General features: G+C 47.2%; 1 protein-coding gene across 1 annotated transcript in view; it reads right to left on the reverse strand.

The window, feature by feature from the left end:
* The window catches only part of luzp2 (leucine zipper protein 2), a 94475-nt gene that overhangs the window by 48080 nt on the left and 22444 nt on the right, over window positions 1-23951 (reverse strand). The window contains exons 2-5 of the mRNA XM_072465607.1: window positions 12979-13391; window positions 8836-8953; window positions 2232-2302; window positions 1216-1297 (exon numbers count right to left, since the gene is read on the reverse strand). Coding sequence (XP_072321708.1) covers window positions 1216-1297; window positions 2232-2302; window positions 8836-8953; window positions 12979-13391 — 684 coding nt within the window. The remainder of the gene's footprint in view (window positions 1-1215; window positions 1298-2231; window positions 2303-8835; window positions 8954-12978; window positions 13392-23951) is intronic.

Raw genomic sequence — 23951 nt, forward strand, 5'->3', positions numbered from 1 at the left:
GTGTGCACGTGTGTGCACGTGTGTGATGTGTGTGCACGTGTGTGATGTGTGTGCACGTGTGTGCACGTGTGTGATGTGTGTGCACGTGTGTGATGTGTGTGATGTGTGTGCACGTGTGTGATGTGTGTGCACGTGTGTGATGTGTGTGATGTGTGTGCACGTGTGTGATGTGTGTGCACGTGTGTGATGTGTGTGATGTGTGTGCACGTGTGTGATGTGTGTGCACGTGTGTGATGTGTGTGCACGTGTGTGCATGTGTGTGATGTGTGTGCACGTGTGTGATGTGTGTGCACGTGTGTGATGTGTGTGCACGTGTGTGATGTGTGTGATGTGTGTGCACGTGTGTGATGTGTGTGCACGTGTGTGATGTGTGTGATGTGTGTGCACGTGTGTGATGTGTGTGCACGTGTGTGATGTGTGTGATGTGTGTGCACGTGTGTGATGTGTGTGCACGTGTGTGATGTGTGTGCACGTGTGTGCATGTGTGTGATGTGTGTGCACGTGTGTGATGTGTGTGCACGTGTGTGATGTGTGTGCACGTGTGTGCACGTGTGTGATGTGTGTGCACGTGTGTGATGTGTGTGCACGTGTGTGATGTGTGTGCACGTGTGTGATGTGTGTGATGTGTGTGCACGTGTGTGATGTGTGTGCACGTGTGTGCACGTGTGTGATGTGTGTGCACGTGTGTGCACTTGTGTGCACGTGTGTGATGTGTGTGCACGTGTGTGATGTGTGTGCACGTGTGTGATGTGTGTGCACGTGTGTGATGTGGGCGTGCACACTAAACCCTGTGGTCATGGAAATATGGAACACAAAGGAGCATTAGGATTCTGTCCATGTTACACACCGTGCTACACACATGCTACACACATGCTACACACATGCTACACACCGTGCTGCACACCGTGCTGCACACCGTGCTGCACACATGTTAGACACAGTTTGACAGAGCAGAGCAAAGGTGTAACAGAAAAGGGCTTTAGAAACTGGACCGGTGTTTTCACGTTCTAGATTGAAGCGACGTGAACACTTGAGACGAAGGGCACAGGCGACAGTGTTGTGAAGAGTTAGTTACAGAATATCTGCGTTCAAATGTATTTGTGTAACATATTCCGTTTCCATGGTCCCGTCAGACTGCTGTACTCTGAATACTAATCATTCAATAACGTTGAGTTGCATCAACACAGACACATCATTTCTTCTCTTGTGTCTTACTGTGTCCTGCTGTTTGTCCGCTCGCTCATTAGCCTCGTCCAGCTGTTTCTGCAGCGCCACCTGGAGGGACTTCATCTCATCCCTGCAACAACACACATGCTCACATGAATAAATGAGTGTTGACTTTCTGTGCGTGCAGACGTTTCTCCATTGCAACTGGAGCCAGGATTCTAGCTATGTTCTCAGCAGGAAATAAAAAAAATGTTTGCTTCTTGGCACAAGCTCGAAACCTGGCAAACCAAAGTTAGAGTAGGACCAGATCCGGGCCTGGATCTCCCGCTCGAGGAGAGGAACGAGGAGGAGACGATGTGGTCACGCAGGTAGAACACTAACACATGTAAACACCTTCAGCTCCATCGCGTCTGCTTCTTCTGCCGATGGAATGCTCTACAGAACGTGAAAACTCATCAAAACACGTGAAAAACACGTGCGAGCTCAGGACACGTGGGGAGCGTGTTCATACTGTAAGTTTCAGAGGGTCATACAATTAAAACAGCTGCAATTGGGGACGTCACAATATCCAAACCTCTCGGTGTAATGTTATCACAATCACCTCATGGTTCAATATTTACAGAAATAGTTTAGAGATCAAACAGAATTGCAGATATGATTTCCCTTTCAAATGCCTTGACAAGCCTTCAGTCCAAATCATTACCGTTTTTACAGTAAAATATGAAAGTGTCTTCATACTGTGTGCACGGAAAAGGCACAAAGAATCACGTTGCTGCTCAAAACTGAGCAGGAAAGGAACGGACACTTATAATATTTCACTTCATATGTTTTACAATGCCACTGTCTATACATTTTGTGCAGATCTCAAATACAACAAACCCTCATTGAGATCTCTTTGTATCTGACAATAAAGCCATTTCTAAAAGCCATGTCACGATGTATTTCCATAGCAATTACCACTTTAAAACTAAATAGTCAACGTTCTGATCGGGGAAGAAGTCCTCGAAATGTCGCCTCTACAAGAAGCTGAAACCCATAACACCAGAGTCATCGAAACGTCTCACCTCTGCTTGTGGCTCAGCTCCAGGATCCTCTGCACGTCCTTCTTGGCCACGGAATCATCATTTTTCAGCGACTGTCAAACAAAAGAGCAGAATACCGTTTATACAGTGAAGTCGGCCCCAGTGTTTGGCCCCAGTGTTTGGCCCCAGTGTTTGGCCCCAGTGTTTGGCCCCAGCGCTGAAGTGCATAGTTTGCATACATGGTTCTACACGTGTCTCTAAACATGGCTCGCTCACACCGTCGCTCAGAGAAACAGAACAGCAAAGAGTCCCACCTTCACTTTTCTGCTGGATTAGACACACAAACATCCACACTTGAGTCTCTCTGTGACGTCGTTGGTGTTTTAGTTCATTCGTTTGAATGATTTACAGCTCTGAGTTCATCTGTGACTCTAACATACTCGGAACGCGCCGCTTTCTTCTTTCCGATCACGGAAATGATGTTGTAGACGTTTAATAAAGCGCTGAGTTCTCCTTTCATGAAGATGGAGGTTCATCTGGAGTTGAGTGTGAATTATGAGCGACATCGTTGTACTTGAAATGAGCAGCAGCAGAAAGACAAGATCCACCTCCGTCATCAAGTCTCCGGGAGCCGAAGCTTAACCTTCTCCCTGATCGAACCAGACGCCACGCAGCTCAGGGGCCACGCGACACCACCAGAGGGCGACACCACCAGAGGGCGACACCACCAGAGGGCGATACCACCAGAGGGAGACACCACCAGAGGGCGACAGAGGGAGACACCACCAAAGGGCGACACCACCAGAGGGAGACACCACCAGAGGGAGACACAACCAGAGGGAGACACAACCAGAGGGCGACAGAGGGAGACACCACCAGAGGGCGACACCACCAGAGGGCGACACCACCAGAGGGCGACAGAGGGAGACACCACCAGAGGGAGACACCACCAGAGGGCGACACCACCAGAGGGCGACACCACCAGAGGGCGATACCACCAGAGGGAGACACCACCAGAGGGCGACAGAGGGAGACACCACCAGAGGGAGACACTACCAGAGGGCGACACCACCAGAGGGCGACACCACCAGAGGGCGACACCACCAGAGGGCGATACCAGCAGAGGGAGACACCACCAGAGGGCGATACCACCAGAGGGAGACACCACCAGAGGGCGACAGAGGGAGACACCACCAGAGGGAGACACCACCAGAGGGCGACAGAGGGAGACACCACCAGAGGGCGACAGAGGGAGACGCCACCAGAGGGAGACACCACCAGAGGGCGACAGAGGGAGACACCACCAGAGGGCGACAGAGGGAGACACCACCAGAGGGCGACAGAGGGAGACACCACAAGAGGGAGACACCACCAGAGGGAGAAACCACCAGAGCGCGACACCACCAGAGGGCGACAGAGGGAGACACCACCAGAGGGAGACACGACCAGAGGGCGACACCACCAGAGGGAGACACCACCAGAGGGCGACACCACCAGAGGGAGACACCACCAGAGGGCGACACCACCAGAGGGCGACACCACCAGAGGGCGATACCACCAGAGGGAGACACCACCAGAGGGCGACAGAGGGAGACACCACCAGAGGGAGACACTACCAGAGGGCGACACCACCAGAGGGCGACACCACCAGAGGGCGATACCACCAGAGGGAGACACCACCAGAGGGCGATACCACCAGAGGGAGACACCACCAGAGGGCGACAGAGGGAGACACCACCAGAGGGAGACACCACCAGAGGGCGACACCACCAGAGGGCGACACCACCAGAGGGCGACACCACCAGAGGGCGACAGAGGGAGACACCACCAGAGGGAGACACCACCAGAGGGAGACACCACCAGAGGGCGACAGAGGGAGACACCACCAGAGGGAGACACCACCAGAGGGCGACAGAGGGAGACACCACCAGAGGGCGACAGAGGGAGACACCACCAGAGGGCGACAGAGGGAGACACCACCAGAGGGAGACACAACCAGAGGGAGACACAACCAGAGGGCGACAGAGGGAGACACCACCAGAGGGCGACACCACCAGAGGGCGACACCACCAGAGGGCGACAGAGGGAGACACCACCAGAGGGAGACACCACCAGAGGGCGACAGAGGGAGACACCACCAGAGGGAGACACAACCAGAGGGAGACACAACCAGAGGGCGACAGAGGGAGACACCACCAGAGGGCGACACCACCAGAGGGCGACACCACCAGAGGGAGACACCACCAGAGGGCGACACCACCAGAGGGCGACACCACCAGAGGGCGATACCACCAGAGGGAGACACCACCAGAGGGCGACAGAGGGAGACACCACCAGAGGGAGACACTACCAGAGGGCGACACCACCAGAGGGCGACACCACCAGAGGGCGACACCACCAGAGGGCGATACCACCAGAGGGAGACACCACCAGAGGGCGACAGAGGGAGACACCACCAGAGGGAGACACCACCAGAGGGCGACACCACCAGAGGGCGACACCACCAGAGGGCGACAGAGGGAGACGCCACCAGAGGGAGACACCACCAGAGGGCGACAGAGGGAGACACCACCAGAGGGCGACAGAGGGAGACACCACCAGAGGGCGACAGAGGGAGACACCACAAGAGGGAGACACCACCAGAGGGAGAAACCACCAGAGCGCGACACCACCAGAGGGCGACAGAGGGAGACACCACCAGAGGGAGACACGACCAGAGGGCGACACCACCAGAGGGAGACACCACCAGAGGGCGACAGAGGGAGACACCACCAGAGGGAGACACCACCAGAGGGAGACACCACCAGAGGGCGACACCACCAGAGGGCGACACCACCAGAGGGCGATACCACCAGAGGGAGACACCAACAGAGGGCGACAGAGGGAGACACCACCAGAGGGAGACACTACCAGAGGGCGACACCACCAGAGGGCGACACCACCAGAGGGCGATACCACCAGAGGGAGACACCACCAGAGGGCGATACCACCAGAGGGAGACACCACCAGAGGGCGACAGAGGGAGACACCACCAGAGGGAGACACCACCAGAGGGCGACACCACCAGAGGGCGACACCACCAGAGGGCGACACCACCAGAGGGCGACAGAGGGAGACACCACCAGAGGGAGACACCACCAGAGGGAGACACCACCAGAGGGCGACAGAGGGAGACACCACCAGAGGGAGACACCACCAGAGGGCGACAGAGGGAGACACCACAAGAGGGCGACAGAGGGAGACACCACCAGAGGGCGACAGAGGGAGACACCACCAGAGGGAGACACCACCAGAGGGAGAAACCACCAGAGGGCGACACCACCAGAGGGCGACAGAGGGAGACACCACCAGAGGGAGACACGACCAGAGGGCGACACCACCAGAGGGAGACACCACCAGAGGGAGACACAACCAGAGGGAGACACCACCAGAGGGAGACACAACCAGAGGGAGACAGAGGGAGACACCACCAGAGGGAGACACCACCAGAGGACGACAGAGGGAGACACCACCAGAGGGAGACACCACCAGAGGACGACAGAGGGAGACACAAACAGAGGAAGACACCACCAGAGGGAGACACCACCAGAGTGCGACACCACCAGAGGACGACAGAGGGAGACACCACCAGAGGGAGACACCACCAGAGGACGACAGAGGGAGACACCACCAGAGGGAGACACCACCAGAGGGAGACACCAACAGAGGGAGACACAACCAGAGGGAGACACCACCAGAGGGAGACACAACCAGAGGGAGACACCACCAGAGGGCGACACCACCAGAGGGAGACACCACCAGAGGGAGACACCACCAAAGGGTGACACCACCAGAGGGAGACACCACCAGAGGGAGACACCACCAGAGGGCAACACCACCAGAGGGGGACACCACCAGAGGGCGACAGAGGGAGACACCACCAGAGGGCGACACCACCAGAGGGCGACACCACCAGAGGGAGACACCACCAGAGGGAGACAAAACGAGAGGGAGACACTACCAGAGGGAGACACCACCAGAGGGAGACACCACCAGAGGGCAACACCACCAGAGGGCGACACCACCAGAGGAAGACACCACCAGAGGGAGACACCACCAGAGGGCGACAGAGGGAGACACCACCAGAGGGCGACACCACCAGAGGGAGACACCACCAGAGGGCGACAGAGGGCGACAGAGGGAGACACCACCAGAGGGCGACACCACCAGAGGGAGACAGAGGGAGACACCACCAGAGGGCGACACCACCAGAGGGCGACACCACCAGAGGGCGACACCACCAGAGGGAGACAGAGGGAGACACCACCAGAGGGCAACAGAGGGAGACACCACCAGAGGGAGACACCACCAGAGGGCGACACCACCAGAGGGAGACACCACCAGAGGGAGACACAACCAGAGGGAGACACCACCAGAGGGCGACACCACCAGAGGGAGACACCACCAGAGGGCGACAGAGGGAGACACCACCAGAGGGAGACACCACCAGAGGACCACAGAGGGGAGACACCACCAGAGGGAGACACCACCAGAGGGAGACACAACCAGAGGGAGACACCACCAGAGGGAGACACCACCAGAGTGCGACACCACCAGAGGCAGACACAACCAGAGGGAGACACCACCAGAGGGAGACACCACCAGAGGGAGACACCACCAGAGGGAGACACAACCAGAGGGAGACACCACCAGAGGGAGACACCACCAGAGGGAGACACCACCAGAGGGCGACACCACCAGAGGGAGACACCACCAGAGGGAGACACCACCAGAGGGCGACAGAGGGAGACACCACCAGAGGGCGACACCACCAGAGGGCGACACCACCAGAGGGAGACAGAGGGCGACAGAGGGAGACATCACCAGAGGAAGACACCACCAGAGGGAGACACCACCAGAGGGCGACACCACCAGAGGGCGACAGAGGGCGACAGAGGGAGACATCACCAGAGGAAGACACCACCAGAGGGAGACACCACCAGAGGGCGACACCACCAGAGGAAGACACCACCAGAGGGCGACAGAGGGAGACACCACCAGAGGGCGACACCACCAGAGGGCGACACCACCAGAGGGAGACAGAGGGAGACACCACCAGAGGGTGAATGTGAGATAAGGATGAGTTAATATGAGATTAGGATGAGTTAATGTGAGATAAGGATGAGTTAATGTGAGATAAGGATGAGTTAATGTGAGATAAGCATGAGTTAATATGAGATTAGGATGAGTTAATGTGAGATAAGGATGAGTTAATGTGAGATAAGGATGAGGTAAAACTCATGTAGAGAAGTCATTCAACAGAAATGAATCATGACTCTGGCTTGTATTGTGACCTGAATAAACACAATTATCGATTCACCCAATAAACGTTTGCATTGGGCTTTTAGGCAGCCGAGGTTTTTCAGCGCTCGCCGTGCTGCAGTTATTTGACCCTTCAGTCGGGTGATGGACACACGCTCCGATGTAATGCTCAGGGGAGAGGCTCCACAAAGCCACAGTCAGCTTTTCTTTCGCTCAAACGCTACGACAAAGTACTCTGGGAAGGACAAATTGAGTAAACGGGAAGCTGAACGACAGAAATGCTGTTTGAATAGACCCTGGCAACAGAGCGGCTGCATTCTAAACGCCGGAGCGCTCCGCACACGAGCGCCGCTGCGTTGTCAAACGGGGAGGAAGCGCCAAACGTCGGGCCATCACCGTGTGCAGAAGTGTTTAACGCCGTTTATACAGTTTATGGCGGTTTGCACGCTCCAAACTCAGACCTCTTAGTGATGTTTGATGAGCAGAGTGTGACAGGAAAGCGCTCACTTCAGCCGCCGTGCGTTCACATTCATGTTCCTTTCTCAACCCTGACGCTGTTGTTACTTTTACAGTTCATAAAGCATCGTTTGAGTCAAATGTTCTCAGAGTTTCAAAGCAGGAAATCCGAGATGAAAGGTATTTGCGGTTTAAATGTTCAAGTCAAGGACAAAGCATCAATAACATCGCTTAAATCTGATCTGAAACTATTTGCAAGGTTTGTACGAGGAATCTGATTTACTTTTACAAATCCTTCTTATATTTGTGAACATCCGGAGCATACTGACGGTAATTACTCGTTGCCAAATGAAACAAACGTTTAGCGCCGTCTACAAAAGCTCTTTTTGCAATAAAAGTCAGTCTGTGAAGAACCATCCTAAACACGTCACTGCTGGAAGTATCCGCAGGAACTGAAGCTTAAACAGGCCGCACTGTTGACCTCATCCCATCCCTATAGAATGCTGGGTCATTACTGGTAAATACATGTGTACATAGAGTTAGAATACCGTATTTTCCGGACTATAAGTCGCACCTTTTTTCATAGTTTTGGCCGGGGTGCCACTTATACTTATATTTATACTTATATACTTATACTCCGAAGCGACTTATAGGTGATATTATTTGTTATTTTCACACTTGCAACTGCATTTCATCCTCCAGTGCCACTTATACATGTTTTTTTTTTCTCTATTATGCATTTGTTGGCTGGTGCGACTTATAGTCTGGAAAATACAGTACTTTTGATTGAACACTAAGTTTAGGATTTAGCATCTTAAAAAATCTCTGTTTGTTTAACATGACCCACGGCTCTGTTTGAGGCTCTCTAGATTGAAAGGCGCACACAGACCTGCAGATTTCCCTTCAGGCTGTCGAGTTCTTTGGACGTCTTGGAGAGCTGATGCAGGAGGCTGGTCCTTTCACTGAACACCTCCTTCAGCTTCTTCTCCAGGTCTTCAGAGCTCTGTCTGTGGAAACACACACACGACAGAAGATCTATGACTCTGACCGCTCAGAAACACGTGGACATTATGACTCTGACCGCTCAGAAACACGTGGACATTATGACTCTGACCGCTCGGACACACGTGGACATTATGACTCTGACCGCTCGGACACACGTGGACATTATGACTCTGACCGCTCAGAAACATGTGGACATTATGACTCTGACCGCTCAGAAACACGTGGACATTATGACTCTGACCGCTCAGAAACACGTGGACATTATGACTCTGACCGCTCGGACACACGTGGACATTATGACTCTGACCGCTCGGACACACGTGGACATTATGACTCTGACCGCTCGGACACACGTGGACATTATGACTCTGACCGCTCAGAAACATGTGGACATTATGACTCTGACCGCTCAGAAACATGTGGACATTATGACTCTGACCGCTCAGACACACGTGGACATTATGACTCTGACCGCTCAGACACACACAACATCAATGACTCTGACCGCTCAGAAACATGTGGACATTATGACTCTGACCGCTCAGACACACGTGGACATTATGACTCTGACCGCTCGGACACACGTGGACATTATGACTCTGACCGCTCGGACACACGTGGACATTATGACTCTGACCGCTCATACACACGTGGACATTATGACTCTGACCGCTCAGAAACATGTGGACATTATGACTCTGACCGCTCAGAAACATGTGGACATTATGACTCTGACCGCTCAGACACACGTGGACATTATGACTCTGACCGCTCAGACACACACAACATCAATGACTCTGACCGCTCAGAAACATGTGGACATTATGACTCTGACCGCTCAGACACACGTGGACATTATGACTCTGACCGCTCGGACACACGTGGACATTATGACTCTGACCGCTCGGACACACGTGGACATTATGACTCTGACCGCTCATACACACGTGGACATTATGACTCTGACCGCTCAGAAACATGTGAACATTATGACTCTGACCGCTCAGAAACATGTGGACATTATGACTCTGACTGCTCAGAAACATGTGGACATTGTGACTCTGACCGCTCAGACACACGTGGACATTATGACTCTGACCGCTCAGACACACACAACATCAATGACTCTGACCGCTCAGAAACATGTGGACATTATGACTCTGACCGCTCAGACACACGTGGACATTATGACTCTGACCGCTCAGACACACGTGGACATTATGACTCTGACCGCTCGGACACACGTGGACATTATGACTCTGACCGCTCAGACACACACAACATCAATGACTCTGACCGCTCAGAAACATGTGGACATTATGACTCTGACCGCTCAGAAACACGTGGACATTATGACTCTGATCGCTCAGACACACGTGGACATTATGACTCTGACCGCTCAGAAACACGTGGACATTATGACTCTGACCGCTCAGACACACGTGGACATATGACTCTGACCGCTCGGACACACGTGGACATTATGACTCTGACCGCTCGGACACACCTTTTGCGTTTTAGATTCGAGTCAAAAACACAGTCAACTCTTCCTACAGTTGGTTCAGACACAACGGTTTGGAAAAGCATGAATAGAATCAATATATCAAATAATAAATAAACATAAATCTTATCAGTCAAAAGATTTAATTCAGCATTAATGCATTTTCAAACAAACAAATAAACAAACAAACAAACAACAGTATTTCAGATGTAATTCTACAATCAGAAGCGTTCATGCCCCGTCATCAGGGGAGAACACCATCTCTTATAGAACACTGTATTTAAATATATTGTCTGTTTCATCTCCGCACGTTCAGATGAGAGTGACTGACAGGTAGTTCAGCCAATCAGGGCCAGGCTTGGTCCGTCCGCATCAAAACGAACACGGCTGATTACGAGGAACAAAATGAAGGACAAAAATATCGATCGGACTGAAAAACACTGTGGATTTCTGCAGAAAGAAGTGACTCTTTTAATCCGAGGTGAGAGTTTTGTGCTAAACGATGATGACCAATTGTTCTGTCTGTGGGAGGAGCTGTGACCGGACTCACTCCTCATGACCAATCAGAGAAGAGCGTATTCTGGACCTCAGAAGTGCCTTAACCTGCAGGAGGAGGACACGCCGCAGGTACATAACGTCTGGATGCAAAACTAAGAGATACAGGGGCAGTTTTGTTCCCTCAGCTATTCAAATACTCAATATCCAGACTAAAGACTACAAATGGTCAGACTACACACTAAACTATTAACCTATGGACCTATGGCCTTCTTAATCTATGTATTTATTTACTCTGGACTAGTGTTTTGTATCCATGACGGCTTTTACTCTGTATTTTATCCGCTGTATTCTGACACTAATAACTGTTTGTGTTCTTGTTGTCCACGTCATGTTGTCCATGTGTGTGTGAGCGGCCGACTCGCTTTTACCTGCAACCAAATCCACCCTCGGTACAAATAAACTTACGTTACTGACATAAGTGTTTCTCCTTCTCAGGTTGTGGACGGGCCTTTTCTCATGTTCTGTGTCGGGATTTAAGTGGCGAGCAAGAGGACGCAGGATTTAATAAGATCAGATATTCCTTTATTGTCCACACATGGGGAAATTCCATTGTTGCAACGCAGGTAGATACAGAGGAAAAGGACAGATCACTTATAGGAAGGTTGAAAAAAACACTCCTATACACAAAAACTCCTATGGACAGAACCTCTCATTTCTTAATAAGGAGGGGATAATAAAGATAGATTCAAATAAATACTTATAATAATGGTAATATAAACACTATTTACATCAGTTATATTCACATTTAGCCGTGGGAGCTGAGACCAGAGCGGTGTCGCGGTGTTAATTCAAGTCGCAAAGTAAGAAAATCCAAACTTAGCGTTGACCTGGAGCTCCGAGCACGCGGTCAACACGTCCCGTTACCACCGATCATGTCGCGGGCGTGTCCACATGAACGTCCGACTTTGACAACACGCAATCACGATCGCGGATATGGATCACGCTGGCCCCCCGACGAGCCAGAAATAAGTATGCAACAACATGATACATTTAATGATCTCCTCCCAGCACGAGGCGGCGCAGCCAAAGCACGCCCAGGATGTTGGCAGAACACAACAGACGGTGTGAACGCTCGTAAGTGGAACGCTCTTTCCAACGCACAAAATGAATCCCATTTAAAGTGAGTCGTTTCGCGAGTTTGTGCTGTTTTCATTCCGGTCCAACGGGCTTTTCTCACGCAGGTGCCGCCCGAGCGCAGAACCACAAACGACTCCAAATGAAGTAGGAAAATATAGCGCTGAGAGTGGTGAGCGACACGTGAAGAGGAGACGGCGCTGTGCAATAACGAGGAGAACGAGGGGAACGATGGATGGCGCGGAACAAGTGTGTGCACGGAACTTCCACAGCGATAATGAAAGTGTAAGATCTTCACTCAGGCCTTTGTTCAACCCACGGACGCATATGAAGCCTTCTGAGCCAGCACAACTTCAAGAGCACGTGAGAGAAGAATGTAGGATGTATGGAACAAATACTGTGTTTTCCGGAGTATAAGTCGCACTGGAGTATAAGTCGCACCAGCCAAAAATGCATAATAGAGAAGAAAAAACATATATAAGTCACATTTTTGGAAGAAATGTATTTGACAGATGAGAGAACATGGTGAATAGGTGTACGTATGCTAACGCTAACACCTTCAGCTACATGACGTATGCTAACGCTAACACCTTCAGCTACATGAGGCACAGACAGAACTGTGGTAAGTGTCTGGTATGTTAGCGTAACATATGAACAGTTATTCAGACAACTATAGCATAAAGAACATTCTAACAAGTTTAGCAAAGCATCAGTAAATAACAAATAATATCACATATAAGTCGCTCTGGAGTATAAGTCGCACCCCGGCCAAAACTGTGAAACGTATAGTGCAGAAAATACTGTAGACATGATCTTAAATGACAGACAGAAGGAGGAGAGGAAGCAGGAGGAAATACGATGCTGCTCATGTGACATTTTGCCCTCTCCACAGACCGAAGTGCAATGTATTTGCACACGGGACCTGCAGGGGGAGCTCTATCACCAATACAAACCTCACTGCCAGACAAATAAACGTCCTTTACGTTGTGTCTTGCCGCCTTCTGAAGACTTCCTCGTGTTTCCTCCGTCGTTTCCTCCATCGTTTCCTCTGTCGTTTCCTCTGTCGTTTCCTCTATCGTTTCCTCCATCGTTTCCTCCGTCGTTTCCTCTGTTGTTTCCTCCGCCGTTTCCTCCATTGTTTTCTCCACCGTTTCCTCCGTCGTTTCCTCTCTTCGTCCGCTCTGAGCTTCGGGACACGACTTAATGCGGTGCGGTTGATTGACAGCCGAACAATCATCGGTGCCACACGGGGAGGAAAGGAAACGAGGACGGAGAATTGAGACGCAGCCATAACCAACGACTGAGCTCTGAGGAAGTTGTTCGTTTAGCGATGGAACGTCGACTTGTAAGTTGAGTTCTGGTTATTACGCACGTACGGACCGTAACCAGGACCACAGATGACCCGGGCGTGGATTTAAACGTTAAAATCCTTTCCCAGGAGCAGCGCTGCATTAATCAGAATCTACGGCTCAGTCTGGGCCACGCTCCAGAAATGTCACGGACCCGGCCTCTAATCGCACGCACTCAAATTCATAAATCTCACACAGAAAAGCTCCAGCGGCGAGTCGAATAAACGCAGCCACCTGTCATATCGCCCCCCCCCCAGGATTTACCGCCGTTCCAACATGGCCGCCGAGTCTTCTGTCTAAGAAGAGCTGGAGGAAATGAGGAGAGGCGGTGTTTCCCCCTCGCCGTCCATCACGCTCTCGGGTGAGGGTCAGTTCATTGCGCCGCTGATGTCTTAATCTGTTGAGAGCGCCAAATTTGATCCGTCCATTGAAGTATTTGTTGGTGAATTGTCGCTCTCACAAGTCAGGAGGACGAGCATGGAATTGTACTTGTACCTCAAGTAAACTGCACTGACAACTGGTACCGTAACTCCTGTACCTTCAAGTAAGACTGCTTCATGTCCCGGGATCGTAATGCTCCTCGCTCCTTTACGCAGCCACGTTTGGAGCAGTTTCTTTTAATGGGGGCATGTGTCTCCGTGCTCAGGACCCGGCTCGGCATCCAGCCACCCACACAAAGCAAAGGTTCTTAACAAATAATGTCTTAAGTAAACCTGAAAACACACTTTATAAGCAGGAAGCCGATCGCAGCAATTCACAAAAACATGTTTCGTTTTTAGCGCCGTGAGAGTTTGAAGAAACCAGACACCGAGTTTGAACGTCTCTTCGTGAAACGCTGCTTTGGGATTGGATTGTGTTCGACGCATTGGAGGTCTGGAGGTGCCGTGAGCGCTGAACAGGAAACAGCTGATGCTAACGTGTGCTAGCGTTGGTTTTGTCGGTTCAGCGCGTACGTTACCGTCACTGGGGTTTAGCGGAAAATGACTGCGCGACTGTAGCATCCACCCCAAAGAGAACCGGTGTGGACATGGCTCACTTTAACTGTGGACATGGCTCACTTTAACACCGGTTCTTACTTCTTCTTACTGAGCGTGGCAGACGTTGTTGGCAGATGTTGGAAGAGCGTCATCTCCTGGTGGTTTTCATAATGACATCTTCTGACTTAAGGTTGAATCCAGAACGATATATGTCTCTGTGCTCGTAATACAGAGTGAAAGTCTGAACACTGCTCATATCTGCGAGTTCAGGTGACCGTGATTGACAGGTGGATTGGCCAATCAGGTACACGCGCGGTCTGTCTACAGCAAAACAAACTGATTATGAGGGCGGGAAATCACAGAGACTGAAAAACATGATGTATTTCCGCAGAATCAATGAGAAAAGCCCAAAAATCAGTTTGAGGTTAGATTTTGTTCAGAATTGTGGACAATAAACACATGTGATTGCACGGTTCTGTTTGAGTTTGGCTCGCTGTGCTATGGAGGGATGGGCCGGACTCACTCTTCGTAACTAAAAGGTATTTTCTAGTCACATACATTGCTATAAATAAGGCAAATATGTTGAAAAATGTCTAATGTCGTGCTAATAAAAGTATAAGTTACGTGCATGCAAAAGGCCACTTCTACTCTCCAAAATTGAGCGGCAAAATGACACAAACCGACCAAAGACGCCAATACTTAAACCCAACATGAATCTGGACATGTTTTTCAATGAAAGTACAACGTAAACACACAGACAAACTCATATCTGACCTGTACCTTGACCCGGTGGTTCAGTTTCATGCCAGACAGTCAAAAATAACCTTTAAACGGCTCTGTATTATTCATTAGATTCACATTATCGTCGACCCCAGAACTCTGCGTGACATGAATTACCACAATCATCTGATCCATGTTCATAAAAATATAAATGAATATGTTGCCCTACAGTAAAACGCAGCGCTAAAAGGATCAGTGCGGTAATACGTGTGGGAGGTTGAACTGTAAGTGCCATAAATACATGTATATTCAACTAATGATATCCTGAGAGCGATAGGATTTTAATGAATGTCAAAAGAGCATCCACAGCCCACGACGAGGCGTTTAAATCTCATTATGAAATAAGTCGACGCCATCTGGACGAGAGCGCTGTGAAACGGGAAGAAATACAGCTATATTTGAAGTAAAAGGTACCGGGAAATGAATATTTACAGCAGGGGAGCAGCGGTGAACTACACTAAATATGAATATACAATACACAATTATTTATACTGTCATTTTAGGCCAATCTACTTTACTATAAAATCCGCTCAGTAAATGTTTGTGTAGATAATATTTCAACAAAATGAACCAAGAAATTAAGACATTTATCAGATTGAAACGTCCCAAATTAGTGCCGTTTTGGTAATTTTTATAAAGTTCAAATTGATATCTTTAAATTTAAGATTTTGTCCTTTTCACCTGTAATGTTTTTGCCCTGACGAATGTATTTAATCCTATTGTGGAACACGTCTTGATGGCAACAGACAGGTGGCCAAAAATGACGTCCTAAAGCGCCCCCTACAGGCCGGACGACTCATTGAACTAAAATGCAGTTAAAGATAAATATATTTTGAATGTTGCTAAACATTAAAACAGGTTATCCCAGAATAGCAAATGTTTTTAGGTTTATAATTTCACTTCCTGTTTGTAATTGATGACATCACGCAGGGAAATTACCCAGAAAACACTGGGCCAAAACTCACCAAATGTCACTTATTTGTCAAATAAGAATATTATATGAGAGCGACTTTGATTTGTTGAATTTATGTTTAAAGAGCGAAAAAGAAGTTGTTTCTTTTGAGTAAATTCTGCTTAAACTTTGACTGGAATGAATGTCCCTGGTGTGATGTCACTTCCTGTCATTTTCTACAGATTTTTTTGCGTTTTCTCCACAAACACCTGCTCGATCGGTGTAAAACTAACATTTATATGTACAACAGGTATAAATACACCAGATAAAGTCCAAAGCTTGTTCTGCCACAGACTTTGGCCCCGCCCTCATGATGATGCTGCTGTGCTTGTTCTGCCACAGACTTTGGCCCCGCCCTCATGATGATGCTGCTGTGCTTGTTCTGCCACAGACTTTGGCCCCGCCCTCATGATGATGCTGCTGTGCTTGTTCTGCCACAGACTTTGGCCCCGCCCTCATGATGATGCTGCTGTGCTTGTTCTGCCACAGACTTTGGCCCCGCCCTCATGATGATGCTGCTGTGCTTGTTCTGCCACAGACTCTGGCCCCGCCCTCATGATGATGCTGCTGTGCTTGTTTTGCCACAGACTTTGGCCCCGCCTTCATGATGATGCACACAATGGCGTCCTTCATCAGGGCCCGTGTCCGCCGTAATAACACCCACATAAACATGATGAAGAGGAGTCTGATAATGACCACGCCCGATCTGTCGCCGTGCAGATTACACCGTTTCACGTTTTAATTTCACACTCCATTAATGATAAAGTGTGACGGATAACACGCAATTACCAAGAAGCCCCGCCTCTTCCCTCTGCTCTTATCCATACACTGGTTTCACTTTACATGGTGTACTTTATATGGTGTACTTAACATGGTGTAGTTTACATGGTGTACTTTACATAGTGTACTATACATGGTGTACTTTACATAGTGTACTTTACATGGTGTACTTTACATGGTGTACTTTACATGGTGTAGTTTACATGGTGTACTTTACATAGTGTACTATACATGGTGTACTTTACATAGTGTACTTTACATGGTGTACTTTACATGGTGTACTTTACATAGTGTACTATACATGGTGTACTTTATATGGTGTACTTAACATGGTGTACTTTACATAGTGTACTTTACATGGTGTACTTTACATAGTGTACTATAAATGGTGTACTTTACATAGTGTACTTTACATGGTGTACTTTACATGGTGTACTTTACATAGTGTACTATACATGGTGTACTTTACATAGTGTACTTTACATAGTGTACTATACATGGTGTACTTTACATAGTGTACTTTACATGGTGTACTTTACATAGTGTACTTTACATGGTGTACTTTACATGCTGTACTTTATATGGTGTACTTAACATGGTGTAGTTTACATGGTGTACTTTACATGGTGTACTTTACATAGTTTACTATACATGGTGTACTTTATATAGTGTACTTTACATAGTGTTTACATGGTGTACTTTACATGGTGTACTTTACATGTTGTTCTTTACATAGTGTACTTTACATGGTGTACTTTACATAGTGTACTTTACATGGTGTACATGGTGTACTTTACATAGTGTACTTTACATGGTGTACTTTACATAGTGTACTTTACATGGTGTACATGGTGTACTTTACATAGTGTACTTTACATAGTGTACTTTACATAGTGTACTTTACATGGTGTACTTTACATAGTGTACTTTACATGGTGTACTTTACAAAGTGTACTTTACATGGTGTACTTTACATAGTGTACTTTACATAGTGTACATTACATGGTGTACTTTACATAGTGTTTTACATGGTGTACTTTACATAGTGTACTTTACTCCCTGTGGCCCTCAGAGGCAACTGTTGTTGTGATTTTGGGCCTTACAAAAATAAATTGATTTGATTTGATTTACATGGTGTACTTTACATAGTGTACTTTACATGGTGTACTTTACATAGTGTACTTTGCATGGTGTACTTTACATGGTGTACTTTACATAGTGTACTTTACATAGTGTACTTTACATGGTGTACTTTACATGGTGTACTTTACATGGTGTACTTTACATGGTGTACTTTAAATAGTGTACTTTACATGGTGTACTTTACATAGTGTACTTTACATAGTGTACTTTACATGGTGTACTTTACATGGTGTACTTTACATGGTGTACTTTACATAGTGTACTTTACATGGTGTACTTTACATAGTGTACTTTACATGGTGTACTTTACATAGTGTTTTACATGGTGTACTTTACATAGTGTACTTTACATAGTGTAGTTTACATAGTGTACTTTACATGGTGTACTTTACATAGTGTTTTACATGGTGTACTTTACATAGTGTACTTTACATAGTGTAGTTTACATAGTGTACTTTACATGGTGTACTTTACATGGTGTACTTTACATAGTGTACTTTAAATAGTGTATTTTACATGGTGTACTTTACATAGTGTACTTTACATAGTGTACTTTACATGGTGTACTTTACATGGTGTACTTTACATAGTGCACTTTACATCGTGTAGTGTAACTTCATCATTCAGCACTAGTGTAAAACCAAAGGATGAAATATTGGTGAAGAATAAAGAAAAGAAAAAAGTAAAATGGTAAAAAGGTTTAAAAACAAAATCAGATTAAATAATTGCTATGGGCAGTTTGAGTGTTAAGATACTGACTTCTAAAACATATTGAAATACTAGGGTTGTTTTTGGTTTATTTTTTTATATTCGATGATGTATCAATGCTACTTAGTTTTTTGCTTTTTTATGTGTAAATATGAGGTGAAGGTGGAATATTTTGGTTTAGTTTTGCGACTGTATTGTTATGTTGTTGTTGTTTAATAAAAAAGCTAAAAATTGAAAAAAAGATATTGACCACCAGGGGATCGTTATGAGCTCGTTATGAGAGAGGCAGCCAATCCAGGATAATGAGTTTAAATAAAACAAAACATGGACAGATGATGATAGATTTATGAATATGTTTATGGTTGAAAACATTTAAACTAAAACTGTGCAAAACACAGACAGGTTTTCTCGCGGTGACAGTCACTGGACGATTGTATATGATGGTCTAGCATAATATAGCATAAGTATTTATTTCACCTTTTATTATCTATGTGGGTCGTTCTCTTTTCTTTAACAGTGACACACACACACACACGCACACACACGCACGCACGCACGCACACACGCACACACACACACACACACGCACACACACACACACGCACACGCACACGCACACGCACGCGCACGCACACGCACACGCACACGCACACGCACACACACACACACACACGCACGCACACACACACGCACGCACACACACACGCACACGCACACGCACGCGCACGCACATGCACACGCACACACACACGCACACGCACACGCACACGCACACGCACACGCACACACACACTATATATAACGACTTTATCCAGGCGTGAATTCTGACTGAAAAGCGTGTCATTTCTTGGACAGAGTTGTATTTGTGGTGAGTGAGTTCTGAGTAGATTTGTGATTTCCTGCTGGAGTTAAGCCCTCACCGTCCCCGTGGAAACGGGATCCAGGCCACAGAAGAAAACACAACTCACAGGCCAAACTCAGCCGTCACATTGAGGTTATAGACCGTGTGTGTCATACTCTCCGCCTCCTGCAGATGACTGTGAAACGTCTTATTGATCGCACACTTGTGAGGAGGAGGAGCCTGTGTGTCGCTGTGTGACGACGGGCTGAGAGCGGATGTGCATGGATCCCCCGCCCCCATGTGCATGGATCCCCCGCCCCCATGTGCATGGATGCCCCGCCCCCATGTGCATGGATGCCCCGCCCCCCATGTGAATGGATGCCCCGCCCCCCATCTATTTCATCTAGCCTTAACTGACAGCTGTTATTTAACATAAGATAAAAAAAAACAAAAAAACTTGTATTTGTCTCACAATGGGGATTAGACGCAATTAAAACGATGTCGGCCCTGAGTAAACCCGCGGACCCCCAGAGAGATCATGTGACGTCGGCCCTGAGAGAACCCGCGGACCCCCAGAGAGAACCCGCGGACCCCCAGAGAGAACCCGCGGACCCCCAGAGAGAACTATAGGACTAATGTCTGTATATTTATGGTGGAGACGATCAGCATCTCATTCAATCCTTATCACATTTATAATTAAGCTCATTAGCATATTAAGAGACTAAATCCATGTCTAATCCGCGTCTCGACTTGAACTCTGCAGATTTACACAATGTGAGACGTTTCAGCGTCTGAACGACTCGGGTTAATGGAGGTCTGGGGCCGATAGCATCATGTGTTCCACCAAAAAGACCTCATTATTACCATTATTATGATTATTATTATCATATTAGACAAAGTTATGAAGACGGATCCTAGTTGTATAAATTATTAGCTTTGGGAACGTGGAAAAAAACAAGCAGATCAAGCAAAGAAGACTAAATAATAATCTCGATAGACACAATCTACCCTGAAGAGCAAAGTACAAGTATTAATGCAGAAATAAACAGAATTAAAGCCGCAAGCGGCATCCAACGGCCCTCGCGGGCCGCCGGCCTTCCGACTCTGCGCTTTCGACTTGATAAAGATGGCGCCCTTATTGTGTTGAATTAAAAAAGAACTTGACAGACGGTGACACATTGGACATGGCCAATCCAGTGCAAATCAACACAAGTGTCAGTCAAATTTGCTGCGCCGCCGCACAGAGACTTTAGCACTTGGAATAAAAATATGGATAACTTTTGATGCCGCGCTTGTGTAGATGATATTTCCCAAAGTAAAGCTTGATCGAGCTATTGCCCACGGAGGAGTTTGTTAAAGTGTGAAGCGTAAATGTGAACATTTCAAGGATTTGGCGTTTTTCCCATTTGTGACAGTATATTTGCAGCTCCACGGCACAGAGACCGTACCACTTAAAATCAAAATATGACTAACTTTTGATGCCCCGTTTGTGTAGATGATTTTCCCCAAATATGAACTTGATCGGGCAATCGCCCTAGGAGGAGTTCGTTAAAGTGTGAAGCGTAAAAATGTGGTCATTTTAGAGATTTCGCTGTTTTCCCATTTCTGACATATATTTGCGGGTCCGCCACACAGAGACCGTAGCACTTAGAATCAAAATATGGATAAGTTTTGATGCCCCGCTTGTGTAGATGATATTCTCCAAATATGAACTTGATCGGACAATCGCCCTAGGAGGAGTTCATTAAAGTGTGAAGCGTAAAAATGTGGTGATTTGAGCGATTCTACGATTTTCCCAGAAGGATAACATGGGATGTTTCTGTCAACGCTACGGTTACGCCGTACAAAATATGATTTTGGCTCTCATACTTTTATGATCAGGATGGCAAATTAGAATTTTGTTCAAAATATCATGTCATTTGGAAAAACTCTATTGTTTATAGACCACTCTGAAGGCCAAATAGTCAGAATTCTGGGAAACGTTTGCGGCTCCGTCGCACAGAGACCGTAAAAGTTATCCTTAAAATTTGGATAACTTTAGATGCCCCACTTGTCTAGAGGACGTACACCAATTTTGAGGTTGGTGGGCAAAACGCACTAGGAGGACTTCGTTAAAGTGTAAAACATAAAAATGTGGTAATTTGAGAGATTTTGTGGTTTTCCCATAGGGATAACATGGGAGGTTTCTGTCATCGCTACGACTACGCCGTAAAAAAAATAGGCATTTTTGTGATTGGCTTTTGTGATCGGGACGGCAAAATAGAATTTTGGGTAAAGTTTAGACAATTTTGGTAAAACTAATTTTTGACCTTCAATGTTAATTTAAAGGTCACTCTGTAGGGGGCGCTATCGCGGCCATTTCAATTTTGTCAGCCTAAACTGGTCCAAACTAGAAAGTTTAACAACTGATTCAAATTTGGTCCTAATCGGACTGGTTTTGATCAAATGGGAGCAATTTTTAGATCTGCAATATTCCAAAATAAGTTGTCCAACTTTGCGGCTGCGCCGCACACAGACCGTTAAAGGTATCTCAAAAAATTGAATAACTTTAGATGCCCCACTTGTCCAGAGGACGTACGCCGATTTTGAAGTCGGTGGGCAAAACGCCCTAGGAGGAGTTCGTCAAAGTTTGACGTGAACAAAATGACTAACACAGCGTATTTTCATTTTCAAAGGAAGATGGCGGCCATAGGGTAAGTCTGGGGGCGTGGCCACAATAATTTTTTTTGTTCGTCCTCACGAGAGGAATGCGTGTCCCGAATTTCGTAGCTTTACGCCAAAGTTGACCTCGGGGCGTCTCCCATAGGCGCAATGTATTTTGACTTTTGTCGGTGGCGCTGTCGCGCCATTTTTTAACGAAAAAAAAAATGGCCCAGAAAAAATAAAATTTTTCGCCGATTCTGAATTTTGGGCAAAGTTTGGTGAGTTTTTGAGCATGTTCAGGGGGTCAAATTAGAGATCAAAGCGATGAAGAACAAGAAAAATTAAAGCCGCAAGCGGCATCCAACGGCCCTCGCGGGCCGCCGGCCTTCCGACTCTGCTCTCTGCATTTTACAGAGATGGCGCTAACGCAATTGTCTAAGAACTAAGACAGCGACACATTGGACATGTACAATGCTGTGCTTAACCAGTGCAAATGAACACAAATGTCGGTCAAATGTGCAGCTCCAGCGCACAGAGACCATGACACTTGGAATAAAAATATGGATAACTTTTGATGCTCCGCTTGTGTAGATTATTTTTCCCAAATATGAGCTTGATCGAGCTATTGCCCACAGAGGACTTCATTAAAGTGTGAAGCGTAAATGTGAACATTTCAAGGATTTGGTGTTTTTCCCATTTGTGACAATATATTTGCAGCTCCACGGCACAGAGACCGTACCACTTAAAATCAAAATATGGATAACTTTTGATGCCCCATTTGTGTAGATGATTTCCCCAAATATGAGCTTGATCGGACAATCGCCCTAGGAGGAGTTTGTTAAAGTGTGAAGCGTAAAAATGTGGTGATTTGAGCGATTCTACGATTTTCCCATAAGGATAACATGGGATGTTTCTGTCAACGCTACGGTTACGCCGTACAAAATATGACTTTGGCTCTCATACTTTTATGATCAGGATGGCAAATTAGAATTTTGTTCAAAATATCATGTCATTTGGAAAAACTCTATTGTTTATAGGCCACTCTGAAGGCCAAATAGTCAGAATTCTGGGAAACGTTTGCGGCTCCGTCGCACAAAGACCGTAAAAGTTATCCTTAAAATTTGGATAACTTTAGATACACCACTTGTCTAGAGGACGTACACCGATTTTGAGGTTGGTGGGCAAAACGCACTAGGAGGACTTCGTTAAAGTGTAAAACATAAAAATGTGGTAATTTGAGAGATTTTGTGGTTTTCCCATAGGGATAACATGGGAGGTTTCTGTCATCGCTACGACTACGGCGTAAAAAATTAGGCATTTTTGTGATTGGCTTTTGTGATCGGGACGGCAAAATAGAATTTTGGGTAAAGTTTAGACAATTTTGGTAAAACTAATTTTTGACCTTCAATGTTAATTTAAAGGTCACTCTGTAGGGGGCGCTATCACTGCCATTTCAATTTTGTCATCATAAACTGGTCCAAACTAGAAAGTTTAACAACTGATTCAAATTTGGTCCTAATCGGACTGGTTTTGATCAAATGGGAGCAATTTTTAGACCTGCAATATTCCAAAATAAGTTGTCCAACTTTGCGGCTGCGCCGCACACAGACCGTAAAAGGTATATCAAAAAATTGAATAACTTTAGATGCCCCACTTGTCCAGAGGACGTACGCCGATTTTGAAGTCGGTGGGCA

The sequence above is a fragment of the Eucyclogobius newberryi genome, unplaced genomic scaffold (genome assembly GCF_026437365.1).
Source record: "Eucyclogobius newberryi isolate DKJ021-1_F unplaced genomic scaffold, fEucNew1.0.hap1 SCAF_5, whole genome shotgun sequence".
Lineage (NCBI taxonomy): Eukaryota > Metazoa > Chordata > Actinopteri > Gobiiformes > Gobiidae > Eucyclogobius > Eucyclogobius newberryi.